At 43.6% G+C, this 27,726-nt stretch overlaps 1 protein-coding gene across 1 annotated transcript in view; it reads left to right on the top strand.

The window, feature by feature from the left end:
* The window catches only part of slc4a4a (solute carrier family 4 member 4a), a 533,895-nt gene that overhangs the window by 22,755 nt on the left and 483,414 nt on the right, over positions 1-27,726 (top strand). Inside the window, 1 exon segment of the mRNA XM_046348253.1 lies at positions 12,952-13,025. Within this exon segment, the coding sequence (XP_046204209.1) occupies positions 12,952-13,025 (74 nt within the window).

Raw genomic sequence — 27,726 nt, 5'->3', positions numbered from 1 at the left:
GCAGACGGCCTCTCAAGGCTTCCCTTACCTGTCACACACACTGAGCTCCCAGGCTGAAATCTTCTACTTCACATGACGAACGCCCCAGTTAGATCTGTCCAAGTGAAAAGGTATTCCCGCACTGATCCAGTGATGTCTGAGGTCCTGGACATTGTCACATGTGGGAAAGGAGGAGAGCTGTCAGACAGCCTAAAACCTTACCTAGAGAGGAGAAATGAGCACAGAGTTCAGTCTGGATGCTTGCTGTGGGGCTTTCGAGTCATAATACCACCACCATTGAGAAGGCAGGTGCTTGAAGGACTCCATTCAGGGCACTGTGGCATGGTGAGAATTAAGGAGATTGCACGCAGCTAAAGGTAATGTCAGCCTATTAATTATATTAATGAATTAATTATATATACACTGCTCAAATAAATAAAGGGAACACTTAAACAACACAATGTAACTCCAAGTCAATCACACTTCTGTGAAATCAAACTGTCCACTTAGGAAGCAACACTGATTGACAATAAATGTCACATGCTGTTGTGCAAATGGAATAGACAACAGGTGGAAATTATAGGCAATTAACAAGACACCCCCAATAAAGGAGTGGTTCTGCAGGTGATTACCACAGACCACTTCTCAGTTCCTATGCTTCCTGGCTAATGTTTTGGTCACTTTTGAATGCTGGCGGTGCTTTCAGTCTAGTGGTAGCATGAAACGGACTCTACAACCCACACAAGTGGCTCAGGTAGTGCAGCTCATCCAGGATGACACAACAATGCGAGCTGTGCAAGAAGGTTTGCTGTGTCTGTCAGCGTAATGTCCAGAGCAAGGAGGCGCTACCAGGAGACAGGCCAGTACATCAGGAGACGTGGAGGAGGCCTTAGGTGGGCAACAACCCAGCAGCAGGACCGCTACCTCCGCCTTTGTGCAAGGAGGAGCAGGAGGAACACTGCCAGAGCCCTGCAAAATGACCTCCAGCAGGCCACAAATGTGCATGTGTCTGCTCAAACGGTCAGAAACAGACTCCATGAGGGTGGTATGAGGGCCCGACATCCACAGGTGGGGGTTGTGCTTACAGCCCAACACCGTGCAGGACGTTTGGCATTTGCCAGAGAACACCAATATTGGCAAATTCGCCACTGGCGCCCTGTGCTCTTTACAGATGAAACCAGGTTCACACTGAGCACATGTGACAGATGTGACAGTCTGGAGACGCCGTGGAGAACGTTCTGCTGCCTGCAACATCCTCCAGCATGACCGGTTTGGTGGTGGGTCAGTCATGGTGTGGGGTGGCATTTCTATGGGGGGGCCGCCAAGCCCTCCATGTGCTCGCCAGAGGTAGCCTGACTGCCATTAGGTACCGGGATGAGATCCTCAGACCCCTTGTGAGACCATATGCTGGTGCGGTTGGCCCTGGGTTCCTCCTAATGCAAGACAATGCTAGACCTCATGTGGCTGGAGTGTGTCAGCCGTTCCTGAAAGAGGAAGGCATTGATGCTATGGACTGGCCCGCCCATTCCCCAGACCTGAATCCAATTGAGCACATCTGGGACATCAAGTCTCGCTCCATCCACCAACGCCACGTTGCACCACAGACTGTCCAGGAGTTGGAGGATGCTTTAGTCCAGGTCTGGGAGGAGATCCCTCAGGAGACCATCCGCCACCTCATCAGGAGCATGCCCAGGCGTTGTAGGGAGGTCATACAGGCACGTGGAGGCCACACACACTACTGAGCCTAATTTTGACTTGTTTTAAGGACATTACATCAAAGTTGGATCAGCCTGTTGTCACGGTCATCCTCCTCTTCATCTGAAGAGGAGAGGCGAGAAGGATCGGAGGACCAAAATGCAGCGTGATATGTGTTCATGTTGAATGTTTAATTAAAGAAAGAACTGAACACTGAAACACTATACAAAAACAGTAAACAAAATAACAACCATGAAGCTAATGTGAGCTGCGCTGAAACAAGCCATCAACATAGACAATCACCCACAAACAAACAGTGCAACCCAGGCTACCTAAGTATGATTCTCAATCAGAGACAACTAATGACACCTGCCTCTGATTGAGAACCATACTAGGCCGAAACATAGAAATACCCAAATCATAGAAAAACAAACATAGACTGCCCACCCAACTCACACCCTGACCCAACTCACGCCCTGACCAAACCCGTTTAACGTCCCATCCGAAAGACAGCACCCTACACAGGGCAGTGCCCTGGGGCATTGGGATATTATTTTTAGACCAGAGGAAAGAGTGCCTCCTACTGGACCTCCAACACCACTTCCAGCAGCATCTGGTCTCCCATCCAGGAACTGACCAGGACCAACTCTGCTTAGCTTTAGAAGCAAGCCAGCAGTGGTATGTAGCGTGGTATTCTGCTGGCTAGGACCTGATGGAGGTGTAACAGTACTCTTCTGACGTTGTGTACGTCAGTCATCGCACACCAATCATGTAGCTTTATTCTGATAAGAACGACACAAAATTGCACGTCATGCAATGCCCGTTTCACCATCCAACTCTGCACTCACGCACGCTGGTTTGGTGCTTGTTCACTGGGACAGTTACCAAAATAATACAATTACAATATACAATATAATATCTTTAACAATGTACCTGATAAGAACGACACAAAATTGCACGTCATGCAATGCCCGTCTCACCATCCAACTCTGCACTCACGCACTGTACAAAATATATGAACCCCCCCCACCAGACACAGTAAGTTGCTAGCTAATACTGGCGGGAATTCTCTACAACAAAATGCACAACAAATATTCTCCAAAAACCGCTGCATCTTATGTGTGATGTTTGAATAACATTTAAGAACTATTTGATATAAATTGTACATTTAAATCATCACTTGAGAGCATAAAATCACTTTTGACGTACGGTGCTTTGCAACCAACAACTTACCGCTGGTTTGGTGCTTGTTCACTGGGACGATTCTAACTGGAACATCCCCCCTCGTAAGCAAGCTACGCAAACCAGCCAATAAGATGCCATGTTGAGTAGGTGAAGGCAAGAAAAACTCAAACCAAAAACCCATTGGCTTAACAATAAAGTGGCAAAGGGAATCACCAATATAACCCTGTTACAGAGGGACCATAGAGACCTGAGTACCAGGACATTAGTTTTAGCAAGTTGGGTACTACCATAAGAGCATATTACTGTGAGTTAACAGTCAGGTGGAATTTTACTGCCGTCATGACTCAGGACTGCCCGTGGCGGTAATATGGTCACCGCAACAACCCTATCTTCAACTGCATGATGTGGTCTGTCTCAACGACAGACTGTAACAGGCTGATGTATGGCTGATATATGGTTGTTACAGTCTGTTACAGTCTGTTACAGGCTGGTGTGTGTTGTCACTTAAAGCCGGGCTAATCCGTTAAGGGAGGATGAGTAGAAGATGGACGTGATGCCAGCTTGTTTCTGAGCTGAGGGCGTGGATGGAGCGGGGGTTGGGGTTGGGGTTGGGAAGGGAAGGACTGGGGAGGGGGTTTGGGCGGGGATGGAGCGGGGGTTGGGTTTGGGGTTGGGGTTGGGGTTTGGGTTGGGAAGGACCGGAGAGGGGGTTTGGGCGGGGATGGAAGGGGGGTTGTTTTTGGGCAGAGATGGGGGCGGGAGGCTCAAGCATTACACACCAGCTGGAGTTGGAATCCTGTGTGTGTTTGTGTGTGTGTGTGTGTGTGTGTGTGTCACTATGTGCATGCCTGTTATTGTATGTGTGTTACTCTATGTGAGAGACTATGGTGTATTATTTCTGCACTGTAGCCCAGCTCGTAATCTGATGGGTTTGCACATGCAAAGCAGCTGTCATCTTCCAGCTCGTCACATTAAATTAGCCCTGCTAACCCTAACCCTGTCACTATAACCCCTAACCCTGTCACTATAACCCCTAACCCTGTCACTATAACCCTAACCCTGTCACTATAACCCCTAACCCTGTCATTATAACCCCTAACCCTGTCACTATAACCCCTAACCCTGTCACTATAACCCTAACCCTGTCACTATAACCCGTAACCCTGTCACTAAAACCCTAACCCAGTCACTATAACCCCTAACCCTGTCACTATAACCCTAACCCTGTCACTATAACCCTAACCATGTCACTATAACCCTAACCCTGTCACTATAACCCCTAACCCTGTCACTATAAGCCTAACCCTGTCACTATAACCATAACCCTGTCACTATAACCCTGTCACTATAACCCCTAACCCTGTCACTATAACCCTAACCCTGTCACTATAACGCTAACCATGTCACTATAACCCTAACCCTGTCACTATAACCCTAACCATGTCACTATAACCCGAACCCTGTCACTATAAGCCTAACCCTATCACTATAACCCTAACCCTGTCACTATAACCCTGTCACTATAACCCTAACCCTGTCACTATAACCCTAACCATGTCACTATAACCCTAACCATGTCACTATAACCCTAATCCTGTCACTATAACCCTAATCCTGTCACTATAACCCTAACCCTGTCACTATAACCCTAACCCTGTCACTATAACTCTGTCACTATAACCCTAACCCTGTCACTATAACCCTAACTCTGTCACTATAACCCTAACCCTGTCACTATAACCCTAACCCTGTCACTATAACCCTAACCCTGTCACTATAACCCTAACCCTGTCACTATAACCCTAACCCTGTCACTATAACTCTGTCACTATAACCCTAACCCTGTCACTATAACCCTAACCCTGTCACTATAACTCTGTCACTATAACCCTAACCCTGTCACTATAACCCTAACCCTGTCACTATAACCCTAACCCTGTCACTATAACTCTGTCACTATAACCCTAACCCTGTCACTATAACCCTAACCCTGTCACTATAACCCTGTCACTATAACCCTAACCCAGTCACTATATCCCTGACCCTGTCACTATATCCCTAACCCTGTTACTATAACCCTAACCATGTCACTATAACCCGAACCCTGTCACTATAAGCCTAATCCTATCACTATAACCCGAACCCTGTCACGATAACAATAACCCTGTCACTATAACAATAACCCTGTCATTATATTCCAAACCCTGTCACGATAACCCTAACCCTGTCACTATAACCCTAACCCTGTCAGTATAACCCTTACCCTGTCACTATAACCCTAACCCAGTCACTATAACCCTAACCCTGTCAATATAACCCTGTCATTATATTCCAAACCCTGTCACTATAACCCTGTCATTATATTCCAAACCCTGCCACTATAACCCTGTCCTTGTCCCTGTCACTATAACCCTGTCCTTGTCCCTGTCACTATAACCCTAACCCTGTCACGATAACCCTAACCCTGTCACTATAACCCTAACCCTGTCACTATAACCCTGTCCTTGTCCCTGTCACTATAACCCTAACCCTGTCACTATAACCCTAACCCTGTCACTATAACCCTAACCCTGTCACTATAACCCTAACCCAGTCACTATATCCCTAACCCTGTCACTATATCCCTAACCCTGTCACTATAACCCTAACCCTGTCACTATAACCCTAACCCTGTCACTATAACCCTGTCACTATAACCCTAACCATGTCACTATACCGCTAACCCTGTCACTATAACCCTAACCCTGTCACTATAACCCTAACCCTGACACTATAACCCTAACCCTGTCACTATAACCCTAACCCTGTCACTATAACCCTAACCCTGTCACTATAACCCTAACCCTGTAACTAGAATCCTAACACTGTCACTATAACCCTAACCCTGTCAAGATAATCCTAACCCTGTCACTATAACAATAACCACGTCACTATAACAATAACCCTGTCAGTATAACCCTAACCCTGTCACTATATCACTAACCCTGTCAGTATAACCCTAACCCTGTCACTATATCACTAACCCTGTCACTATAACCCTAACCCTGTCCTTGTCCCTGTCACGATAACCCTAACCCTGTCAGTATAACCCTAACCCTGTCACTATAACCCTAACCCTGTCACTATAACCCTGTCACTATAACCCCTAACCCTGTCACTATAACCCTAACCATGTCACTATAACCCTAACCCTGTCACTATAACCCTAACCATGTCACTATAACCCGAACTCTGTCACTATAAGCCTAACCCTATCACTATAACCCGAACCCTGTCACTATAACCCTAACCCTGTCACTATAACCCTAACCATGTCACTATAACCCTAACCATGTCACTATAACCCTAATCCTGTCACTATAATCCTAACCCTGTCACTATAACCCTGTCACTATAACCCTAACCTAGTCACTATATCCCTAACCCTGTCACTATATCCCTAACCCTGTCACTATAACCCTAACCCTGTCACTATAACCCTAACCCTGTCACTATAACCCTAACCATGTCACTATATCGCTAACCCTGTCAGTATAACCCCTAACCCTGACACTATAACCCTAACCCTGTCACTATAACCCTAACCCTGTCACTATAACCCTAACCCTGTCACTATAACCCTAACCCTGTAACTAGAATCCTAACACTGTCACTATAACCCTAACCCTGTCAAGATAATCCTAACCCTGTCACTATAACAATAACCACGTCACTATAACAATAACCCTGTCAGTATAACCCTAACCCTGTCACTATATCACTAACCCTGTCAGTATAACCCTAACCCTGTCACTATATCACTAACCCTGTCACTATAACCCTAACCCTGTTCTTGTCCCTGTCACGATAACCCTAACCCTGTCAGTATAACCCTAACACTGTCACTATAACCCTAACCCTGTCACTATAATCCTAACCCTGTCACTATAATTCTAACCCTGTCACGATAACAATAACCCTGTCACTATAACCCTAACCCTGTCACTATAATCCTAACCCTGTCACTATAATCCTAACCCTGTCACTATAACATTAACCCTGTCACTATAATCCTAACCCTGTCACTGTAATCCTAACCCTGTCGCTATAACCCTAACCCTGTCACTATAATCCTAACCCTGTCACTATAACCCTAACCCTGTCACTATAATCCTAACCCTGTCACTATAACCCAAACCATGTCACTATTACAATAACCCTGTCACTATAATCCTAACCATGTCACTATAACAATAACCCTGTCAGTATAACCCTAGCCCTGTCAGTATAACCCTAACCCTGTCACTACAACCCAGACCCTGTCCCTATAATTCTAACCCTGTCACTATAACCCTAACCCTGTCACTATTTCCCTAACCCTGTCAGTATAACCCTAACCCTGTCAGTATAACCCTAACCCTGTCAGTATAACCCTAACCCTGTCAGTATAACCCTAACCCTGTCAGTATAACACTAACCCTGTCAGTATAACCCTAACCCTGTCACTATAACCCTAACCCTGTCACTATAACCCTAACCCTGTCACTATAACCCTAACCCTGTCAGTATAACCCTAACCCTGTCACTATAACCCTAACCCTGTCACTATAACCCTAACCCTGTCACTATAACAATAACCCTTTCACAATAACCCTAACCCTGTCCCTATAATTCTAACCCTGTCACTATAACCCTGTCACTATAACCCAAACCCTGTCACTATAATCCTAACCCTGTCACTATAACCCTAACCCTGTCACTATAACAATAACCACGTCACTATAACAATAACCCTGTCAGTATAACCCTAACCCTGTCACTATATCACTAACCCTGTCAGTATAACCCTAACCCTGTCACTATATCACTAACCCTGTCACTATAACCCTAACCCTGTTCTTGTCCCTGTCACGATAACCCTAACCCTGTCAGTATAACCCTAACACTGTCACTATAACCCTAACCCTGTCACTATAATCCTAACCCTGTCACTATAATTCTAACCCTGTCACGATAACAATAACCCTGTCACTATAACCCTAACCCTGTCACTATAATCCTAACCCTGTCACTATAATCCTAACCCTGTCACTATAACATTAACCCTGTCACTATAATCCTAACCCTGTCACTGTAATCCTAACCCTGTCGCTATAACCCTAACCCTGTCACTATAATCCTAACCCTGTCACTATAATCCTAACCCTGTCACTGTAATCCTAACCCTGTCGCTATAACCCTAACCCTGTCACTATAATCCTAACCCTGTCACTATAACCCTAACCCTGTCACTATAATCCTAACCCTGTCACTATAACCCAAACCATGTCACTATTACAATAACCCTGTCACTATAATCCTAACCATGTCACTATAACAATAACCCTGTCAGTATAACCCTAGCCCTGTCAGTATAACCCTAACCCTGTCACTACAACCCAGACCCTGTCCCTATAATTCTAACCCTGTCACTATAACCCTAACCCTGTCACTATTTCCCTAACCCTGTCAGTATAACCCTAACCCTGTCAGTATTACCCTAACCCTGTCAGTATAACCCTAACCCTGTCAGTATAACCCTAACCCTGTCAGTATAACACTAACCCTGTCAGTATAACCCTAACCCTGTCACTATAACCCTAACCCTGTCACTATAACCCTAACCCTGTCACTATAACCCTAACCCTGTCAGTATAACCCTAACCCTGTCACTATAACCCTAACCCTGTCACTATAACCCTAACCCTGTCACTATAACAATAACCCTTTCACAATAACCCTAACCCTGTCCCTATAATTCTAACCCTGTCACTATAACCCTGTCACTATAACCCAAACCCTGTCACTATAATCCTAACCCTGTCACTATAACCCTAACCCTGTCACTATTTCCCTAACCCTGTCACTATAACCCTAACCCTGCCACTATAACCCTAACCCTGTCACTATAATTCTAACCCTGTCACTATAACCCTAACCCTGTCACTATTTCCCTAACCCTGTCACTATAACCCAAACCCTGTCACTATAACCCTAACCCTGTCACTATAATCCTAACCCTGTCACTATAACCCAAACCCTGTCACTATAACCCTGTCATTATAACCCTGTCACTATATCCCTAACCCTGTCACTATAACCCTAACCCTGTCACTATAATCCTAACCCTGTCACTATAACCCAAACCCTGTCACTATAACCCTAACCCTGTCACTATACGCGTAACCCTGTCACTATAGCCCTAACCCTGTCACTATAACCCTAACCCTATCACTATACGCCTAACCCTGTCACTATAACCCTAACCCTATCACTATAAGCCTTACCCTGTCACTATAACCCTGTCACTATAACCCTAACCTTGTCAGTATAACCCTAACCCTGTCACTATTTCCCTAACCCTGTCACTATAACCCAAACCCTGTCACTATAACCCTGTCACTATAACCCTAACCCTGTCACTATAATTCTAACCCTGTCACTATAACCCAAACCCTGTCACTATAACCCTAACCCTCTTACTATAACCCAAACCCTGTCACTATAACCCCTAACCCTGTCACTATAATACAAACCCTGTCACTATAACCCTAACACTCTCACTATATCCCTAACCCTGTCACTATAACCCTGTCACTATAACCCGAACACTGTCACTATAACCCTAACACTGTCACTATATCCCTAACCCTGTCACTATAATCCTGACCATGTAACTATAATCCTAACCTTGTTACTATAACATTAACCCTGTCATCATATCCCTAACCCTGTCAGTATAACCCTGTCACTATATCCCTAACCCTGTCAATATAATGATAACCCTTTCACCATAACAATAACCGTGTCACTATATCCCTAACCCTGTCATTATATCCCTAACCCTGTCAAAATAATGATAACCCTGTCACCATAACAATAACACTGTCACTATAATCCCAACCCTGTCATTATATCCCTAACACTGTCAGTATAACCCTGTCACTATATCCCTAACCCTGTCACGATAACAATAACCCTGTCACTATAATCCTAACCCTGTCACTATAACATTAACCCTGTCACTATAGCCCTAACCCTGTCAGTATAACCCTGTCACTATATCCCTAACCCTGTCAGTATAACCCTGTCACGATAACCCTAACCCTGTCAGTATAACCATGTCACGATAACCCTAACCCTGTCAGTATAACCCCAACCCTGTCACTATAACCCTAAACCTGTCACTATAACCCCCAACCCTGTCACTATAACCCTAAACCTGTCACTATAACCCCTAACCCTGGCACTATAACCCTGTCACTATATCCCTAACCCTGTCACTATATCCCTAACCCTGTCACTATAACCCCTAACCCTGTCACTTTATCCCTAACCCTGTCACTATATCCCTAACCCTGTCACTATAACCCTAACCCTGTCACTATATCCCAAACCCTGTCACTATAACCCTAACCCTGTCACTATATCCCTAACCCTGTCACTATAACCCCTAACCCTGTCACTATAATCCTAACCCTGTCACTATAACCCAAACCCTGTCACTATAACCCTAACCCTGTCACTATAACCCTAACCCTGTCACTATATCCCAAACCCTGTCACTATAACCCTGACCCTGTCACTATAACCCTAACCCTGTCACTATAACCCTACCCCTGTCACTATATCCCAAACCCTGTCACTATGACCCTAACCCTGTCACTATAACCCTGTCACTATAACCCTGTCACTATAACCCTGTCACTATAACCCCTCACCCTGTCACTATAACGCTGTCACTATAACCCTAACCCTGTCACTATATCCCAAACCCTGTCACTATAACCCTGTCACTATATCCCTAACCCTGTCACTATATCCCTAACCCTGTCTCTTTAACCCTGTCCCTGTCCCTGTCACTATAACCCTGTCACTATGACCCTAACCCTGTCACTATAACCCTGTCACTATAACCCTGTCACTATAACCCTGTCACTATAACCCCTCACCCTGTCACTATAACCCTGTCACTATAACCCTAACCCTGTCACTATATCCCAAACCCTGTCACTATAACCCTGTCACTATATCCCTAACCCTGTCACTATATCCCTAACCCTGTCTCTTTAACCCTGTCCCTGTCCCTGTCACTATAACCCTAACCCTGTCACTATAACTCTGTCACTATAACCCTAACCCTGTCACTATAACCCTAACCCTGTCACTATAACCCTAACCCTGTCACTATATCCCAAACCCTGTCACTATAACCCTGTCACTATATCCCTAACCCTGTCACTATATCCCTAACTCTGTCTCTTTAACCCTGTCCCTGTCCCTGTCACTATAACCCTAATCCTGTCACTATAACTCTGTCACTATAACCCTAACCCTGTCACTATAACCCTAACCCTGTCACTATGACCCTAACCCTGTCACTATAACCCTGTCACTATAACCCTGTCACTATAACCCTGTCACTATAACCCCTCACCCTGTCACTATAACCCTGTCACTATAACCCTAACCCTGTCACTATATCCCAAACCCTGTCACTATAACCCTGTCACTATATCCCTAACCCTGTCACTATATCCCTAACCCTGTCTCTTTAACCCTGTCCCTGTCCCTGTCACTATAACCCTAACCCTGTCACTATAACTCTGTCACTATAACCCTAACCCTGTCACTATAACCCTAACCCTGTCACTATAACCCTAACCCTGTCACTATATCCCAAACCCTGTCACTATAACCCTGTCACTATATCCCTAACCCTGTCTCTTTAACCCTGTCCCTGTCACTATAACTCTGTCACTATAACCCTAACCCTGTCACTATAACTCTGTCACTATAACCCTAACCCTGTCACTATAACCCTAACCCTGTCACTATATCCCAAACCCTGTCACTATAACCCTGTCACTATATCCCTAACCCTGTCACTATATCCCTAACCCTGTCTCTTTAACCCTGTCCCTGTCCCTGTCACTATAACCCTAACCCTGTCACTATAACTCTGTCACTATAACCCTAACCCTGTCACTATAACCCTAACATTGTCACTATAACCCTAACGTTGTCCCGCCCCCCTGGCTGGATTACCCATATTAGAGTACCTGCCTCGTAGCTCTCCTACCCTGGATTACCCATTCTATCCTAACCTGGATTAGCTACGTCACTGTGTCACTATCTGCCTGATGGCTAACTATTTGCCGCTAGCCAGCTTACACTGGATACCGTCTGTTGGTAGCTTGCCTACACTGGATACTATTTACCTGGTAGCTTGCCTACACTGGATACTATTTACCTGGTAGCTTGCCTACACTGGATACTATTTACCTGGTAGCTAGCCTACACTGGATACTATTTACCTGGTAGCTTGCCTACACTGGATACTATTTACCTGGTAGCTAGCCTACACTGGATACTATTTACCTGGTAGCTTGCCTACACTGGATACTATTTACCTGCTAGCTAGCCTACACTGGATACTATTTACCTGGTAGCTAGCCTACACTGGATACTATTTACCTGGTAGCTAGCCTACACTGGATACTATTTACCTGGTAGCTAGCCTACACTGGATACTATTTACCTGGTAGCTAGCCTACACTGGATACTATTTACCTGGTAGCTTGCCTACACTGGATACTATTTACCTGGTAGCTAGCCTATACTGGATACTATTTACCTGGTAGCTAGCCTACACTGGATACTATTTACCTGGTAGCTAGCCTATACTTTATACCATCTGACAACGTAGATAGACTACACTGTATATTATCTGCCGGGAGCTAGCTGACACTAAATACTATCTGCTGGTAGTTAGTTTACACCATAGCTTGTCTACACTGGATACCTTGAAGGACAGGAGCTTCATCAGCCTGGATCCTGCTGTAGCTAGCTGCCTTGCTGGCCAGGATCCTGGAGAGAGAAGACCACCTGTAGATGGGCCTGGTGGCAGAAGAGGAATTGTAGATGAGGGTTTAATGATTTAACAATGAGTGGGTCCAGCACCACCCGGCTCAGCCCCAACACACTGCAGGTGAACGAGCCCAAGCGCTATGGCTCCACGTTGTCTCTGGAAGAGAAGTGTGAACAGTCTTTCTTCCTCTTCTACTATTACAGGATGGAGGACGAGGCCGTGCTGGACCGAGGCGCCTCCTTCCTCAAACACGTCTGTGATGAAGAGGAGGTAGAAGGTAAGACAATCAATCCATTCATCACATGTATTTATATTGCTGTTATTCCAACCGAAACATGCATTACAGTAACCCAGAGAGCAACAGTAACTTTACAGTAACCCAGCCTAGACCCCCAAAGAGCAACAGTAACTTTACAGTAACCCAGCCTAGACCCCCAAAGAGCAACATTATCTTTACAGTAACCCAGCCTAGACCCCCAAAGAGCAACAGTAACTTCACAGTAACCCAGGCTTACAGTGAATTCACAGTAAACCAACCGAGACCCTCCAAAATGTATAGTAACTTTACAATAACCCAGCCTAGACCAACCAAGAACAACAATAACTACTGTATGATCAGCCAAATGGTTAGGGTTTGTCTTAGTCAATATTCTCATAGTTAGGGTAAGGGTTTGTCTCAGCCAATATTCTCATAGTTAGGGTAAGGTTAGGTCATGGTTCGGATAAGGGTTTGGCTCATCCAATAGTCGCATGGTTAGGATAAGGGTTTGGCTCATCCAATAGTCGCATGGTTAGGATAAGGGTTTGGCTCATCCAATAGTCTCATGGTTAGGATAAGGGTTTGGCTCATCCAATAGTCGCATGGTTAGGATAAGGGTTTGGCTCATCCAATAGTCTCATGGTTAGGATAAGGGTTTGGCTCATCCAATAGTCTCATGGTTAGGATAAGGGTTTGGCTCATCCAATAGTCTCATGTCTAGTGTAAGGGTTTGTCTCATCCAATAGTCTCATGGTTAGGATAAGGGTTTGGCTCATCCAATAGTCTCATGGTTAGGATAAGGGTTTGGCTCATCCAATAGTCTCATGTCTAGTGTAAGGGTTTGTCTCATCCAATAGTCTCATGGTTAGGATAAGGGTTTGGCTCATCCAATAGTCTCATGGTTAGGATAAGGGTTTGGCTCATCCAATAGTCTCATGGTTAGGATAAGGGTTTGGCTCATCCTTTAGTCTCATGGTTAGGATAAGGGTTTGGCCCATCCAATAGTCTCATGTCTAGTGTAAGGGTTTGGCTCATCCAATAGTCTCATGTCTAGTGTAAGGGTTTGGCTCATCCAATAGTCTCATGGTTAGGATAAGGGTTTGGCCCATCCAATAGTCTCATGGTTAGGATAAGGGTTTGGCTCATCCAATAGTCTCATGGTTAGGATAAGGGTTTGGCCCATCCAATAGTCTCATGTCTAGTGTAAGGGTTTGGCTCATCCAATAGTCTCATGGTTAGGATAAGGGTTTGGCTCATCCAATAGTCTCATGTCCAGTGTAAGGGTTTGTCTCAGCCAATTTTTTCATAGTTAGGGTAAGGCTTTGTCTCAGCCAAATGGATAAGGTTTGTCTCTGCCAATTTTCTCTTAGTTAGGGTAAGGATTTGTCTCAGCCAATATTATCATAGTTAGGGTAAGGGTTATTAGTCTCAGCCAAATGGATAGGGATTGTCTTGGCCAATATTATTATTGTTAGGGTAAGGGTTTGTCTCAGCCAAAAATCTAATAGTTAGGGTAAGGGTTTGTCTCAGCCAAATGGACAGGGATTGTGTTAGCCAATATTCTCATAATTAGGGTAAGGGTTTGTCTTATCCAATATTCTTACTGTTAGGGTAAGGGTTTGTCTTAGCCAATATTCTCATAGTTAGGATAAGGGTTTGTCTTATCCAATATTCTCATAGTTAGGATAAGGGTTTGTCTTATCCAATATTCTCATTATTATGGTAGGTGTTTGTCTCAGCCAATAGTCTCATAGTTATGGTAAGTGTTTGTCTCAGCCAAATGGATTGAGCTTGTCTTAGCTGATATTATCATTGTTCGGGTAAGGATTTGTCTTAGCCAATATTCTCATAGTTTGGGTAAGGGTTTGTCTTAGCCATTGTCTCATAGTTAGGGTAATGGTTTGTCTCAGCCAAAAATCTAATAGTTAGGGTAAGGGTTTGTCTTAGCCATTGTCTCATAGTTAGGGTAATGGTTTGTCTCAGCCAAATGGACAGGGATTGTGTTAGCCAATATTCTCATAGTTAGGGTAAGGGTTTGTCTCAGCCAAAAATCTAATAGTTAGGGTAAGGGTTTGTCTCAGCCAAATGGACAGGGATTGTGTTAGCCAATATTCTCATAATTAGGGTAAAGGTTTGTCTCAGCCAATATTCTCATAGTTAGGGTAAGGGTTTGTCTTAGCCAATAGACTCATAGTTAGGGTAAGGGTTTGTCTCAGCCAATAGTCTCATAGTTAGGGTAAGGGTTTGTCTCAGCCAATAGTGTCATTGTCTCAGCCAATATTCTCATAGTTAGGGTAAGGGTTTGTCTCAGCCAATAGTCTCATAGTTAGGGTAAGGGTTTGTCTCAGCCAATAGTCTCATAGTTAGGCTAAGGGTTTGTCTCAGCCAATAGTGTCATAGTTAGGGTAAGGGTTTGTCTCAGCCAATAGTGTCATCGTCTCAGCCAATAGTGTCATAGTTAGGGTAAGGGTTTGTCTCAGCCAATAGTGTCATAGTTAGGGTAAGGGTTTGTCTCAGCCAATAGTCTCATAGTTAGGGTAAGGGTTTGTCTCAGCCAATAGTGTCATTGTCTCAGCCAATATTCTCATAGTTAGGGTAAGGGTTTGTCTCAGCCAATAGTCTCATAGTTAGGGTAAGGGTTTGTCTCAGCCAATATTCTCATAGTTAGGGTAAGGGTTTGTCTCAGCCAATAGTCTCATAGTTAGGGTAAGGGTTTGTCTCAGCCAATAGTCTCATAGTTAGGCTAAGGGTTTGTCTCAGCCAATAGTCTCATAGTTAGGGTAAGGGTTTGACTCAGCCAATAGTGTCATCGTCTCAGCCAATATTCTCATAGTTAGGGTAAGGGTTTGTCTCAGCCAATAGTCTCATAGTTAGGGTAAGGGTTTGTCTCAGCCAATAGTCTCATAGTTAGGCTAAGGGTTTGTCTCAGCCAATAGTCTCATAGTTAGGGTAAGGGTTTGTCTCAGCCAATAGTCTCATAGTTAGGATAAGGGTTTGTCTTAGCCAATAGTCTCATATTTAGGGTAAGGATTTGTCTCAGCCTATAGTGTCATAGTTAGGGTAAGGGTTTGTCTCAGCCAATAGTGTCATAGTTAGGGTAAGGGTTTGTCTCAGCCAATAGTGTCATAGTTAGGGTAAGGGTTTGTCTCAGCCAATAGTCTCATATTTAGGGTAAGGGTTTGTCTCAGCCAATAGTGTCATAGTTAGGGTAAGGGTTTGTCTCAGCCAATAGTGTCATAGTTAGGGTAAGGGTTTGTCTCAGCCAATAGTGTCATAGTTAGGGTAAGGGTTTGTCTCAGCCAATAGTGTCATAGTTAGGGTAAGGGTTTGTCTCAGCCAATAGTGTCATAGTTAGGGTAAGGGTTTGTCTCAGCCAATAGTCTCATATTTAGGGTAAGGGTTTGTCTCAGCCAATAGTCTCATATTTAGGGTAAGGGTTTAAGTGATATCCATATCGCCGTCGACTACACCACCACTACTCTCATCAATAATAAGTGATATCCATATCTCCGTAGACTACACCACTACTCTCATCAATAATAAGTGATATCCATATCGCCGTAGACTACACCACTACTCTCATCAATAATAAGTGATATCCATATCGCCGTAGACTACACCACCACTACTCTCATCAATAATAAGTGATATCCATATCGCCGTAGACTACACCACTACTCTCATCAATAATAAGTGATATCCATATCGCCGTAGACTACACCACCACTACTCTCATCAATAATAAGTGATATCCATATCGCCGTAGACTACACCACTACTCTCATCAATAATAAGTGATATCCATATCGCCGTAGACTACACCACCACTACTCTCATCAATAATAAGTGATATCCATATCGCCGTAGACTACACCACCACTACTCTCATCAATAATAAGTGATATCCATATCGCCGTAGACTACACCACCACTACTCTCATCAATAATAAGTGATATCCATATCGCCGTAGACTACACCACCACTACTCTCATCAATAATAAGTTATATCCATATCGCCGTAGACTACACCACTGCTCTCATCAATAATAAGTGATATCCATATCGCCGTAGACTACACCACCACTACTCTCATCAATAATAAGTGATATCCATATCGCCGTAGACTACACCACTACTCTCATCAATAATAAGTGATATCCATATCGCCGTAGACTACACCACTACTCTCATCAATAATAAGTGATATCCATATCGCCGTAGACTACACCACTGCTCTCATCAATAATAAGTGATATCCATATCGCCGTAGACTACACCACTACTCTCATCAATAATAAGTGATATCCATATCGCCGTAGACTACACCACTACTCTCATCAATAATAAGTGATATCCATATCGCCGTAGACTACACCACTACTCTCATCAATAATAAGTGATATCCATATCGCCGTAGACTACACCACCACTACTCTCATCAATAATAAGTGATATCCATATCGCCGTAGACTACACCACCACTACTCTCATCAATAATAAGTGATATCCATATCGCCGTAGACTACACCACTACTCTCATCAATAATAAGTGATATCCATATCGCTGTAGACTACACCACTACTCTCATCAATAATAAGTGATATCCATATCGCCTAGACTACACCACCACTGCTCTCATCAATAATAAGTGATATCCATATCGCCGTAGACTACACCACCACTACTCTCATCAATAATAAGTGATATCCATATCGCCGTAGACTACACCACCACTACTCTCATCAATAATAAGTGATATCCATATCGCCGTAGACTACACCACCACTACTCTCATCAATAATAAGTGATATCCATATTGCCGTAGACTACACCACTACTCTCATCAATAATAAGTGATATCCATATCGCCGTAGACTACACCACTACTCTCATCAATAATAAGTGATATCCATATCGCCTAGACTACACCACCACTACTCTCATCAATAATAAGTGATATCCATATCGCCGTGGACTACACCACTACTCTCATCAATACTAAGTGATATCCATATCGCCGTAGACTACACCACTGCTCTCATCAATAATAAGTGATATCCATATCGCCGTGGACTACACCACTACTCTCATCAATAATAAGTGATATCCATATCGCCGTAGACTACACCACTACTCTCATCAATAATAAGTGATATCCATATCGCCGTAGACTACACCACCACTACTCTCATCAATAATAAGTGATATCCATATCGCCGTAGACTACACCACTACTCTCATCAATACTAAGTGATATCCATATCGCCGTAGACTACACCACTACTCTCATCAATAATAAGTGATATCCATATCGCTGTAGACTACACCACTGCTCTCATCAATAATAAGTGATATCCATATCGCCGTAGACTACACCACTACTCTCATCAATAATAAGTGATATCCATATCGCCGTAGACTACACCACTACTACTCTCATCAATAATAAGTGATATCCATATCGCCGTAGACTACACCACCACTACTCTCATCAATAATAAGTGATATCCATATCGCCGTAGACTACACCACTACTCTCATCAATAATAAGTGATATCCATATCGCTGTAGACTACACCACTGCTCTCATCAATAATAAGTGATATCCATATCGCCGTAGACTACACCACTACTCTCATCAATAATAAGTGATATCCATATCGCCGTAGACTACACCACTACTCTCATCAATAATAAGTGATATCCATATCGCTGTAGACTACACCACTGCTCTCATCAATAATAAGTGATATCCATATCGCCGTAGACTACACCACCACTACTCTCATCAATAATAAGTGATATCCATATCTCCGTAGACTACACCACTGCTCTCATCCTTACCTCCAAGTGTTTATTCAAGTTGGATCATCTTTGGATGCCGACAGTAGTTGCACCTTTGGAAAACATGGCTTGGACTGTAGCCGACAAAAGCCTATTCCTGCACTTTTCCATCGATCACATTTGGTGTGTCATCATAGTGGTCTCTGATTTGTGGTCAGACTCACTCAGGTGGAACAAATGTAAACTTCCGTCTTTTTTCAATGTTGATTTGTATGTCACTGAGAAAACAAAGAAGTGTCAAAGATTTTTTTCACAAACATCCTTTCTGAATTAAAAAGTAATCCTGGAAGTAATCCTCTCATTTTTCAAAAGTAACCCGATTACAATATTTTTACTGGTAACGTAATGGATTATAGTTACCGTTTTTTGTAATCTCTTAAATGTAACAGATTACATGTAATCAGTTACTCCCCAAGCCTGACTACCACATATCTACAGTACAAAATCCATGTGTACGTGTTTGTATACTACAAATACAATTAATTATATGGTTCTAAAGTATGTTTACTACAAAGACAATTAATTATATGGTTCTAAAGTATGTTTACTACATAGACAATTAATGATATGGTTCTAAAGTATGTTTACCTCAAAGACAATTTATGATATGGTTCTAAAGTATGTTTACTACAAAGACAATTAATTATATGGTTCTAAAGTATGTTTACTACAAAGACAATTAATTATATGGTTCTAAAGTATGTTTACTTAAAAGACAATTAATTATATGGTTCTAAAGTATGTTTACTACAAAGACTATTAATTATATGGTTCTAAAGTATGTTTACTTAAAAGACAATTCATTATATGGTTCTAAAGTATGTTTACTACAAAGACTATTAATTATATGGTTCTAAAGTCAAATCAAATCAAATGTATTTATATAGCCCTTCGTACATCAGCTGATATCTCAAAGTGCTGTACAGAAATCCAGCGTAAAACCCCAAACAGCAAGCAATGCAGGTGTAAAAGCTAGGAAAAACTCCCTAGAAAGTGTAACGGCGTTCGTCTGTTGAAGGAAGAGAGTCGGACCGAAATGCAGCGTAGTGGTTACTCATGACTTTAATGAAGGAAAACGGAACGATACATGAAATAACTCATAAATACAAAAACAACAAACGGAATGTGAAACCTATTACAGCCTATCTGGTGAACACTACACAGAGACAGGAACAAATACCCACGAAAATACAAAGCGAACTCAGGCTACCTAAATACGGTTCCTAATCAGAGACAACGATAAGCACCTGACTCTAATTGAGAATCGCCTCAGGCAGCCAAACCTATACCACACTCCTAATCAGCCGCGATCCCAAATACTACAAACCCCCATACGAAAACAATATATAAACCCATGTCACACCCTGGCCTACCCAAACATATAACAAAAACACAAAATACAATGACCAAGGCGTGACAGAAAGGAAGGAACCTAAGAAGAAACCTAGAGAGGAACCATGCTATGAGGGGTGGCCAGTCCTCTTCTGGCTGTGCCGGGTGGAGATTATAACAGAACATGACCAAGATGTTCAAATGTTCATAAATGACCAGCATGGTCAAATAATAATAATCACAGTAGTTGTTGAGGGTGCAACAGGTCAGCCAGGTGGACTGGGGACAGCAAGGAGTCATCATGCCAGTTAGTCCTGAGGCCTGGTCCTAGGGCTCAGGTCCTCTGAGAGAGAAAGAAAGAAAAATAGAATTAGAGAGAGCATACTTAAATTCACACAGGACACCGGATAAGACAGGATAAATACTCCAGATATAACAGACTGACCGTAGCCCCCCGACACATAAACTACTGCAGCATAAATACTGGAGGCTGAGACAGGAGGGGTCAGGAGACACTGTGGCCTCATCCGATGATACCCCCGGATAGGGCCAAACAGGCAGGATATAACCCCACCCACTTTGCCAAAGCACAGCCCCCACACCACAAATCAAACATCAAATCCAATTTTATTTGTCACATGCTCTGAATACAACAGGTGTAGACGTTACAGTGAAATGCTTACTTACGGGCCCCTAACCAACAGTGTAGACCTTACAGTGAAATGCTTACTTACAGGCTCTAACCAACAGTTTAGACCTTACAGTGAAATGCTGACTTACAGGCCCCTAACCAACAGTGTAGTCCTTACAGTGAAATGCTTACTTACAGGCCCCTAACCAACAGTGTAGACCTTACAGTGAAATGCTGACTTACGGGCCCCTAACCAACAGTGCTGTTTAAAAAAATATGAATAAGAATAAGAGATACAAGTAACAAGTAATTAAAGAGCAGCAGTAAAAATATATATACAGGTGGGTGCCGTTACAGAGTCAATGTGCGGGGGCACCGGTTAGTTGAGGTAGTAGATGTACGTAGAGTTAATTAAAGTGACTGCATAGATGACAACAGAGAGTAGCAGTGGTGTGGAAGGGGGGGGGGGCAATGCAAATAGTCTGGGTAGAAATTTGACTAGATGTTCAGGAGTCTTATGGCTTGGGGGTAGAAGCTGTTTAGAAGTTTCTTGGACCTAGACTTTGCGCTCCGGTACCGCGTGCCGTGTGGAAGGGTTAGGGTTATTTAGGCTGGTAGTCATTTAGGCTGGTTACCTTAGTGTTCTTGGGCACAGACACTATGGTGGTCTGCTTGAAACATGTAGGCATTACAGACTCGGACAGGGAGATGTTGAAAATGTCAGTGAAGACACTTGCTAGTTGGTCAGCGCATGCTCGCAGTACACGTCCTCATAATCCGTCTAGTCCTGCAGCCTTGTGAATGTTGACCTGTCTAAAGGTCTTACTCACATCGGCTGCAGAGAGCGTGGTCACACAGTCTTCCTTTACAGCTGGTGCTCTCATGCATGTTTCAGTGTTATTTGCCTCGAAGCGAGCATAAAAGTAGTTTAGCTCGTCCGTTAGGCTCGTGTCAGCTATCGGCTGTGCTTCCCTTTGTAGTCTGTAATGGTCTGCAGGCCCTGCCACATCAGACGAGCGTCAGAGCCGGTTGTGTACGACTCGATCTTAGTCCTGTATTAATGCTTTGCCTGTTTGATGGTTCGTCGGAGGGCATGGGACAGGGGACTGGGTGGGCTGGGGCCTGAGAGAACATGGAACTGGGTGGGCTGGGTTCTGAGAGGACAGGGAGTTTGCTGGGGTCTGAGAGGACTTGGGACAGGGGACTGGGTGGGCTGGGGTCTGAGAGGACATGGGACTGGGTGGGCTGGGTTCTGAGAGGACAGGGGACTGGGTGGGCTGGGGTCTGAGAGGACAGTGCTGTGTAAAGATGGTGCCAGCCCCCTCTTGTTAAACAAACTCTCTCCAGTCTTAGTAGTATACAGAAACAGACGCAGAAACAGCCACAGAAACAGAAACAGACACAGAAACAGACACAGACACATCCTCAGTGCCAGGGATATTTCATGTGAAGGGAGAAACCATGTTGTGTTCTCCTTGTAATACAGCCATATGTTGTAGTATAGGGCCTCAGTGAACAGTGAAAGCATTTACATTACATTTAAGTCATTTAGCAGACGCTCTTATCCAGAGCGACTTACAAATTGGTGCATTCACCTTATGACATCCAGTAGAACAGTCACTTTACAATAGTGCATCTAAATCTTAAAGGGGGGGGGTGAGAAGGATTACTTATCCTATCCTAGGTATTCCTTAAAGAGGTGGGGTTTCAGGTGTCTCCGGAAGGGGTTGATTGACTCCGCTGTCCTGGCGTCGTGAGGGACTTTGTTCCACCATCGGGGAACATGCGGCAGGGTAGCCTAGTGGTTAGAGTGTTGGACTAGTAACCGGAAGGTTGCAAGTTCAAATCCTTGAGCTGACAAGGTATTGGCGTTCTAGTGGTATTAGCATGCTAGTGGTATTAGCATGCTGTTGCTATTAGCATGTTGATGGTATCAGCTGTTGGTATTATCATGATGTTGCTTGTTATTAGCATGCTGCTGGTATTAGCATGCTGTTGGTATTCGCAAACTGTTGGTATTAACATGCTGGTGGTGAGTTCCCAGCCCTCCACATCGGCCCCTGCTGTCCCGAGCAGCTCTCTTACTGGTGTAAGTGTTGATGTGTTACTGGGGTAACTGGTGATGTGCCTCCATGGTTATTTAGTGAGTAAAACACAGGGAGCTCACTTCATTTCGGGCCTGGTGGGGAAAACCCAAAAGAAACTAAAGGAAACCTAAAAGAACAGGAAACACACAACAAAGCTGCTCTGGCAGTGTGCAAATCTCCCTTTCCAGTTCTCCCGCTCTCTTTACTTCTTTCAATTCTCATCTCTCTCTCTCTCTCTCTTTCTTATTCGATTTTTAGAGACCCCCTCCTTCTTTCTTACTCTCCCTATATATCACTCTCATTCTCTCTTTCTCGCTCTTTCTTTGCTCTCTTTTCCCTCTTCAATCCCTCTTTCTCTTTCTGTTCCGCTTGGCCTCTTCTCTTGCTCTCTCCTTTCCTCTCTTCTTTTCTCCTCTCCTCACTTCTCCTCACGTTACCTCCCCCTGAAGTTGCTACATGTTGTTGTCTGGATCAGACTGGTCTTGGTTGTGGTCCATGTCAAAAGTTCATTGCAGATGTGCATGCTTTTATTCATCCCAAAGTCTACAGGACAGTGGCTTGATACAGTCTGCAGTGTGGGACAGTGGCTTGATACAGTCTGCAGTGTGGGACAGTGGCTTGATACAGTCTGCAGTGTGGGACAGTGGCTTGATACAGTCTGCAGTGTGGGACAGTGGCTTGATGCAGTCTGTAGTGTGGGACAGTGTCTTGATACAGTCTGCAGTGTGGGACAGTGGCTTGATGCAGTCTGTAGTGTGGGACAGTGTCTTGATACAGTCTGCAGTGTGGGACAGTGTCTTGATGCAGTCTGTAGTGTGGGACAGTGTCTTGATGCAGTCTGCAGTGTGGGACAGTGTCTTGATGCAGTCTGTAGTGTGGGACAGTGGCTTGATACAGTCTGCAGTGTGGGACAGTGTCTTGATGCAGTCTGTAGTGTGGGACAGTGTCTTGATGCAGTCTGCAGTGTGGGACAGTGTCTTGATGCAGTCTGTAGTGTGGGACAGTGTCTTGATGCAGTCTGCAGTGTGGGACAGTGTCTTGATACAGTCTGCAGTGTGGGACAGTGTCTTGATGCAGTCTGCAGTGTGGGACAGTGTCTTGATACAGTCTGCAGTGTGGGACAGTGTCTTGATGCAGTCTGCAGTGTGGGACAGTGTCTTGATGCAGTCTGTAGTGTGGGACAGTGTCTTGATGCAGTCTGTAGTGTGTGACAGTGTCTTGATACAGTCTGCAGTGTGGGACAGTGTCTTGATGCAGTCTGTAGTGTGGGACAGTGTCTTGATGCAGTATGTAGTGTGGGACAGTGTCTTGATGCAGTCTGTAGTGTGGGACAGTGTCTTGATACAGTCTGCAGTGTGGGACAGTGTCTTGATGCAGTCTGTAGTGTGGGACAGTGTCTTGATGCAGTCTGCAGTGTGGGACAGTGTCTTGATGCAGTCTGCAGTGTGGGACAGTGTCTTGATGCAGTATGTAGTGTGGGACAGTGTCTTGATGCAGTCTGTAGTGTGGGACAGTGTCTTGATGCAGTATGTAGTGTGGGACAGTGTCTTGATGCAGTCTGTAGTGTGGGACAGTGTCTTGATGCAGTCTGCAGTGTGGGACAGTGTCTTGATGCAGTCTGTAGTGTGGGACAGTGTATTGATGCAGTCTGTAGTGTGGGACAGTTTCTTTATGCAGTCTGTAGTGTGGGACAGTTTCTTGATGCAGTCTGTAGTGTGGGACAGTTTCTTGATGCAGTCTGTAGTGTGGGACAGTGTCTTGATGCAGTCTGTAGTGTGGGACAGTGTCTTGATGCAGTCTGCAGTGTGGGACAGTGTCTTGATGCAGTCTGCAGTGTGGGACAGTGTCTTGATACAGTCTGCAGTGTGGGACAGTGTCTTGATGCAGTCTGCAGTGTGGGACAGTGTCTTGATACAGTCTGCAGTGTGGGACAGTGTCTTGATGCAGTCTGTAGTGTGGGACAGTGTCTTGATACAGTCTGCAGTGTGGGAAAGTGTCTTGATGCAGTCTGTAGTGTGGGTGTTATTCTGTCAGGTGTTATTTGGGTCATTGTTGGTGGTGTAGAATGAGTATTTATTTAACCTTTATTTAACCAGGAAGGGCTCATTGAGAATTTTTTTTATTTATTCAAAAGCATCCTGGCCAAGATAGGCAGCACCTAGTCATTACAAAAATGACAGACAAACAACATGAAAAACTACAAGTAATCTAGTAAAAACCATAGAATTCACAAGAGTATAACAAAAACAGCCATTTAAAAACATTGACAGTTCAGGGAACCAGTCTCAAGTTCATTCATCAGTGATTTAAAAATACCAATCGGGACAAAAAGTATTTTGTAAGGCATTCCAAGACGATGGCGAAGAGTACATAAAAGCCCTTTTACCAAATTCAGTTTGGACATTTGGAACAGTTAGCAGGATAAAGTCCAGTGAACGAAGAGAGTACCCACCACATCTATGAGCAATAAAAATGCCCAAATAAAAAGGTAGTAAACCCAAAATGGCTTTGTAAATTAAAGTATACCAGTGACTGAGCCTACGAGTGACTAGAGAAGGCCAGCCAACCCTGGTATACAAAGTGCAGTGCTGCGTAAGGGTTTTGCAGTTTAAAATAAATCTCAAAGTGCCATGGTAAAGGGTGTCAATTGATTTCAAACACTGAGCGGAAGCATTCATATATAAAATATCCCCATAGTCTAGTAAAGGCATAAATGTAGCTGATACTAGCCTCCTTCTGGCTTCAAAAGAAAAACAGGCCTTATTCCTAACAGGCCTTCCAATTTCAGCTTACATTTTTTGGTAAGTTGTTGAATATGCAATTTAAAAGAGAGGCCGTCATCTATAAACATTCCAAGATATTTATATGAGGTTACAACCTCAATCTCATTGCCCTGTCAGGTAGTAATAGGTGAAAGGTTCAGATGTCTATTTCTTGCTTTAGAAAACACCATTAGTTTATTTTTGTCAGTATTGTGGATAAGCTTCATTTGACACAAGGCATGTTGAACAGTATAAAAAGCCATTTGCAAGTTCTGGAAAGCTTTTGTAAGAGATAAGGCACAACAGTAAATAACAGTATCATCAGCATAAAAATGAAGTTGCGCATTTTGGACATTTTTGTCTAAATCATTTATATAAATAGTGAATAAGAGAGGACCAAGTACAGGGCCTTGGGGCACACCAATAAAGACAGACAATTTAACAGACATAAGCCCATCAAATTAAGTGCACTGAGTTCTATCAGACAGATAGTTAGCAAACCATGCTCTGAAAGACCTACACTCGACAATCTCTGCCTTAGTATAGTATGATCAACTGTATCAAAAGCCTTAGAGAGGTCAATAAACAGGGAGACACAGTGCTGGTTTTTTGTCAAGTGCTTCAGTGATATAATTTAAAACCTTCATGGCTGCTGTAATTGTGCTATGCTTCTTCCTGAAGCCCGATTGTTACATTGTTAATATAGAGTTAGTAAATCAAAACTATTTTAGCTGTTCACTTACAAGGGTTTCAAGTATTTTCACCAGGGTGACAGCTCTGAGATTGACCTATAATTATTTAAAAGAGTTGGATCTCCCCCTTTTAAAAGTGGTAGGACAAATGCTGATTTCCAGATCTTTGGAATGTCATTACATTCCAGGGTTAGATTGAACAGAGATGTAAGTGGTTCAGCTATGAAATCAGCTGGCAGATTTAAAAAGCAGGGATCCAAAAGATTAGGACCTGCAGGCTTTCTACCCGCCTGTCCAACATCACTACTCTGGACGGCTCTGACTTAGAATACGTGGACAACTACAAATACTTAGGTGTCTGGTTAGACTGTAAACTCTCCTTCCAGACCCATATCAAACATCTCCAATCCAAAGTTAAATCTAGAATTGGCTTCCTATTTCGCAACAAAGCATCCTTCACTCATGCTGCCAAACATACCCTTGTAAAACTGACCATCCTACCAATCCTCGACTTTGGCGATGTCATTTACAAAATAGCCTCCAATACCCTACTCAACAAATTGGATGCAGTCTATCACAGTGCAATCCGTTTTGTCACCAAAGCCCCATATACTACCCACCATTGCGACCTGTACGCTCTCGTTGGCTGGCCCTCGCTTCATACTCGTCGCCAAACCCACTGGCTCCATGTCATCTACAAGACCCTGCTAGGTAAAGTCCGCCCTTATCTCAGCTCGCTGGTCACCATAGCATCTCCCACCTGTAGCACACGCTCCAGCAGGTATATCTCTCTAGTCACCCCCAAAACCAATTCTTTCTTTGGCCGCCTCTCCTTCCAGTTCTCTGCTGCCAATGACTGGAATGAACTACAAAAATCTCTGAAACTGGAAACACTTATCTCCCTCACTAGCTTTAAGCACCAACTGTCAGAGCATCTTACAGATTACTGCACCTGTACATAGCCCACCTATAATTTAGCCCAAACAACTACCTCTTTCCCAACTGTATTTAATTTATTTATTTATTTTGCTCCTTTGCACCCCATTATTTTTATTTCTACTTTGCACATTCTTCCATTGCAAAACTACCATTCCAGTGTTTTACTTGCTATATTGTATTTACTTTGCCACCATGGCCTTTTTTTCCTTTACCTCCCTTCTCACCTCATTTGCTTACATTGTATATAGACTTGTTTATACTGTATTATTGACTGTATGTTTGTTTTACTCCATGTGTAACTCTGTGTCGTTGTATCTGTCGAACTGCTTTGCTTTATCTTGGCCAGGTCGCAATTATAAATGAGAACTTGTTCTCAACTTGCCTACCTTGTTAAATAAAGGTGAAATAAAATAAATAAATAAAATCTAAG

This window comes from Oncorhynchus gorbuscha, linkage group LG04, assembly GCF_021184085.1.
Source record: "Oncorhynchus gorbuscha isolate QuinsamMale2020 ecotype Even-year linkage group LG04, OgorEven_v1.0, whole genome shotgun sequence".
Classification (NCBI taxonomy): Eukaryota; Metazoa; Chordata; class Actinopteri; order Salmoniformes; family Salmonidae; genus Oncorhynchus; species Oncorhynchus gorbuscha.
Note: the sequence above shows the minus strand (reverse complement) of the source record. Positions and strands in the feature narration are given on the sequence as shown.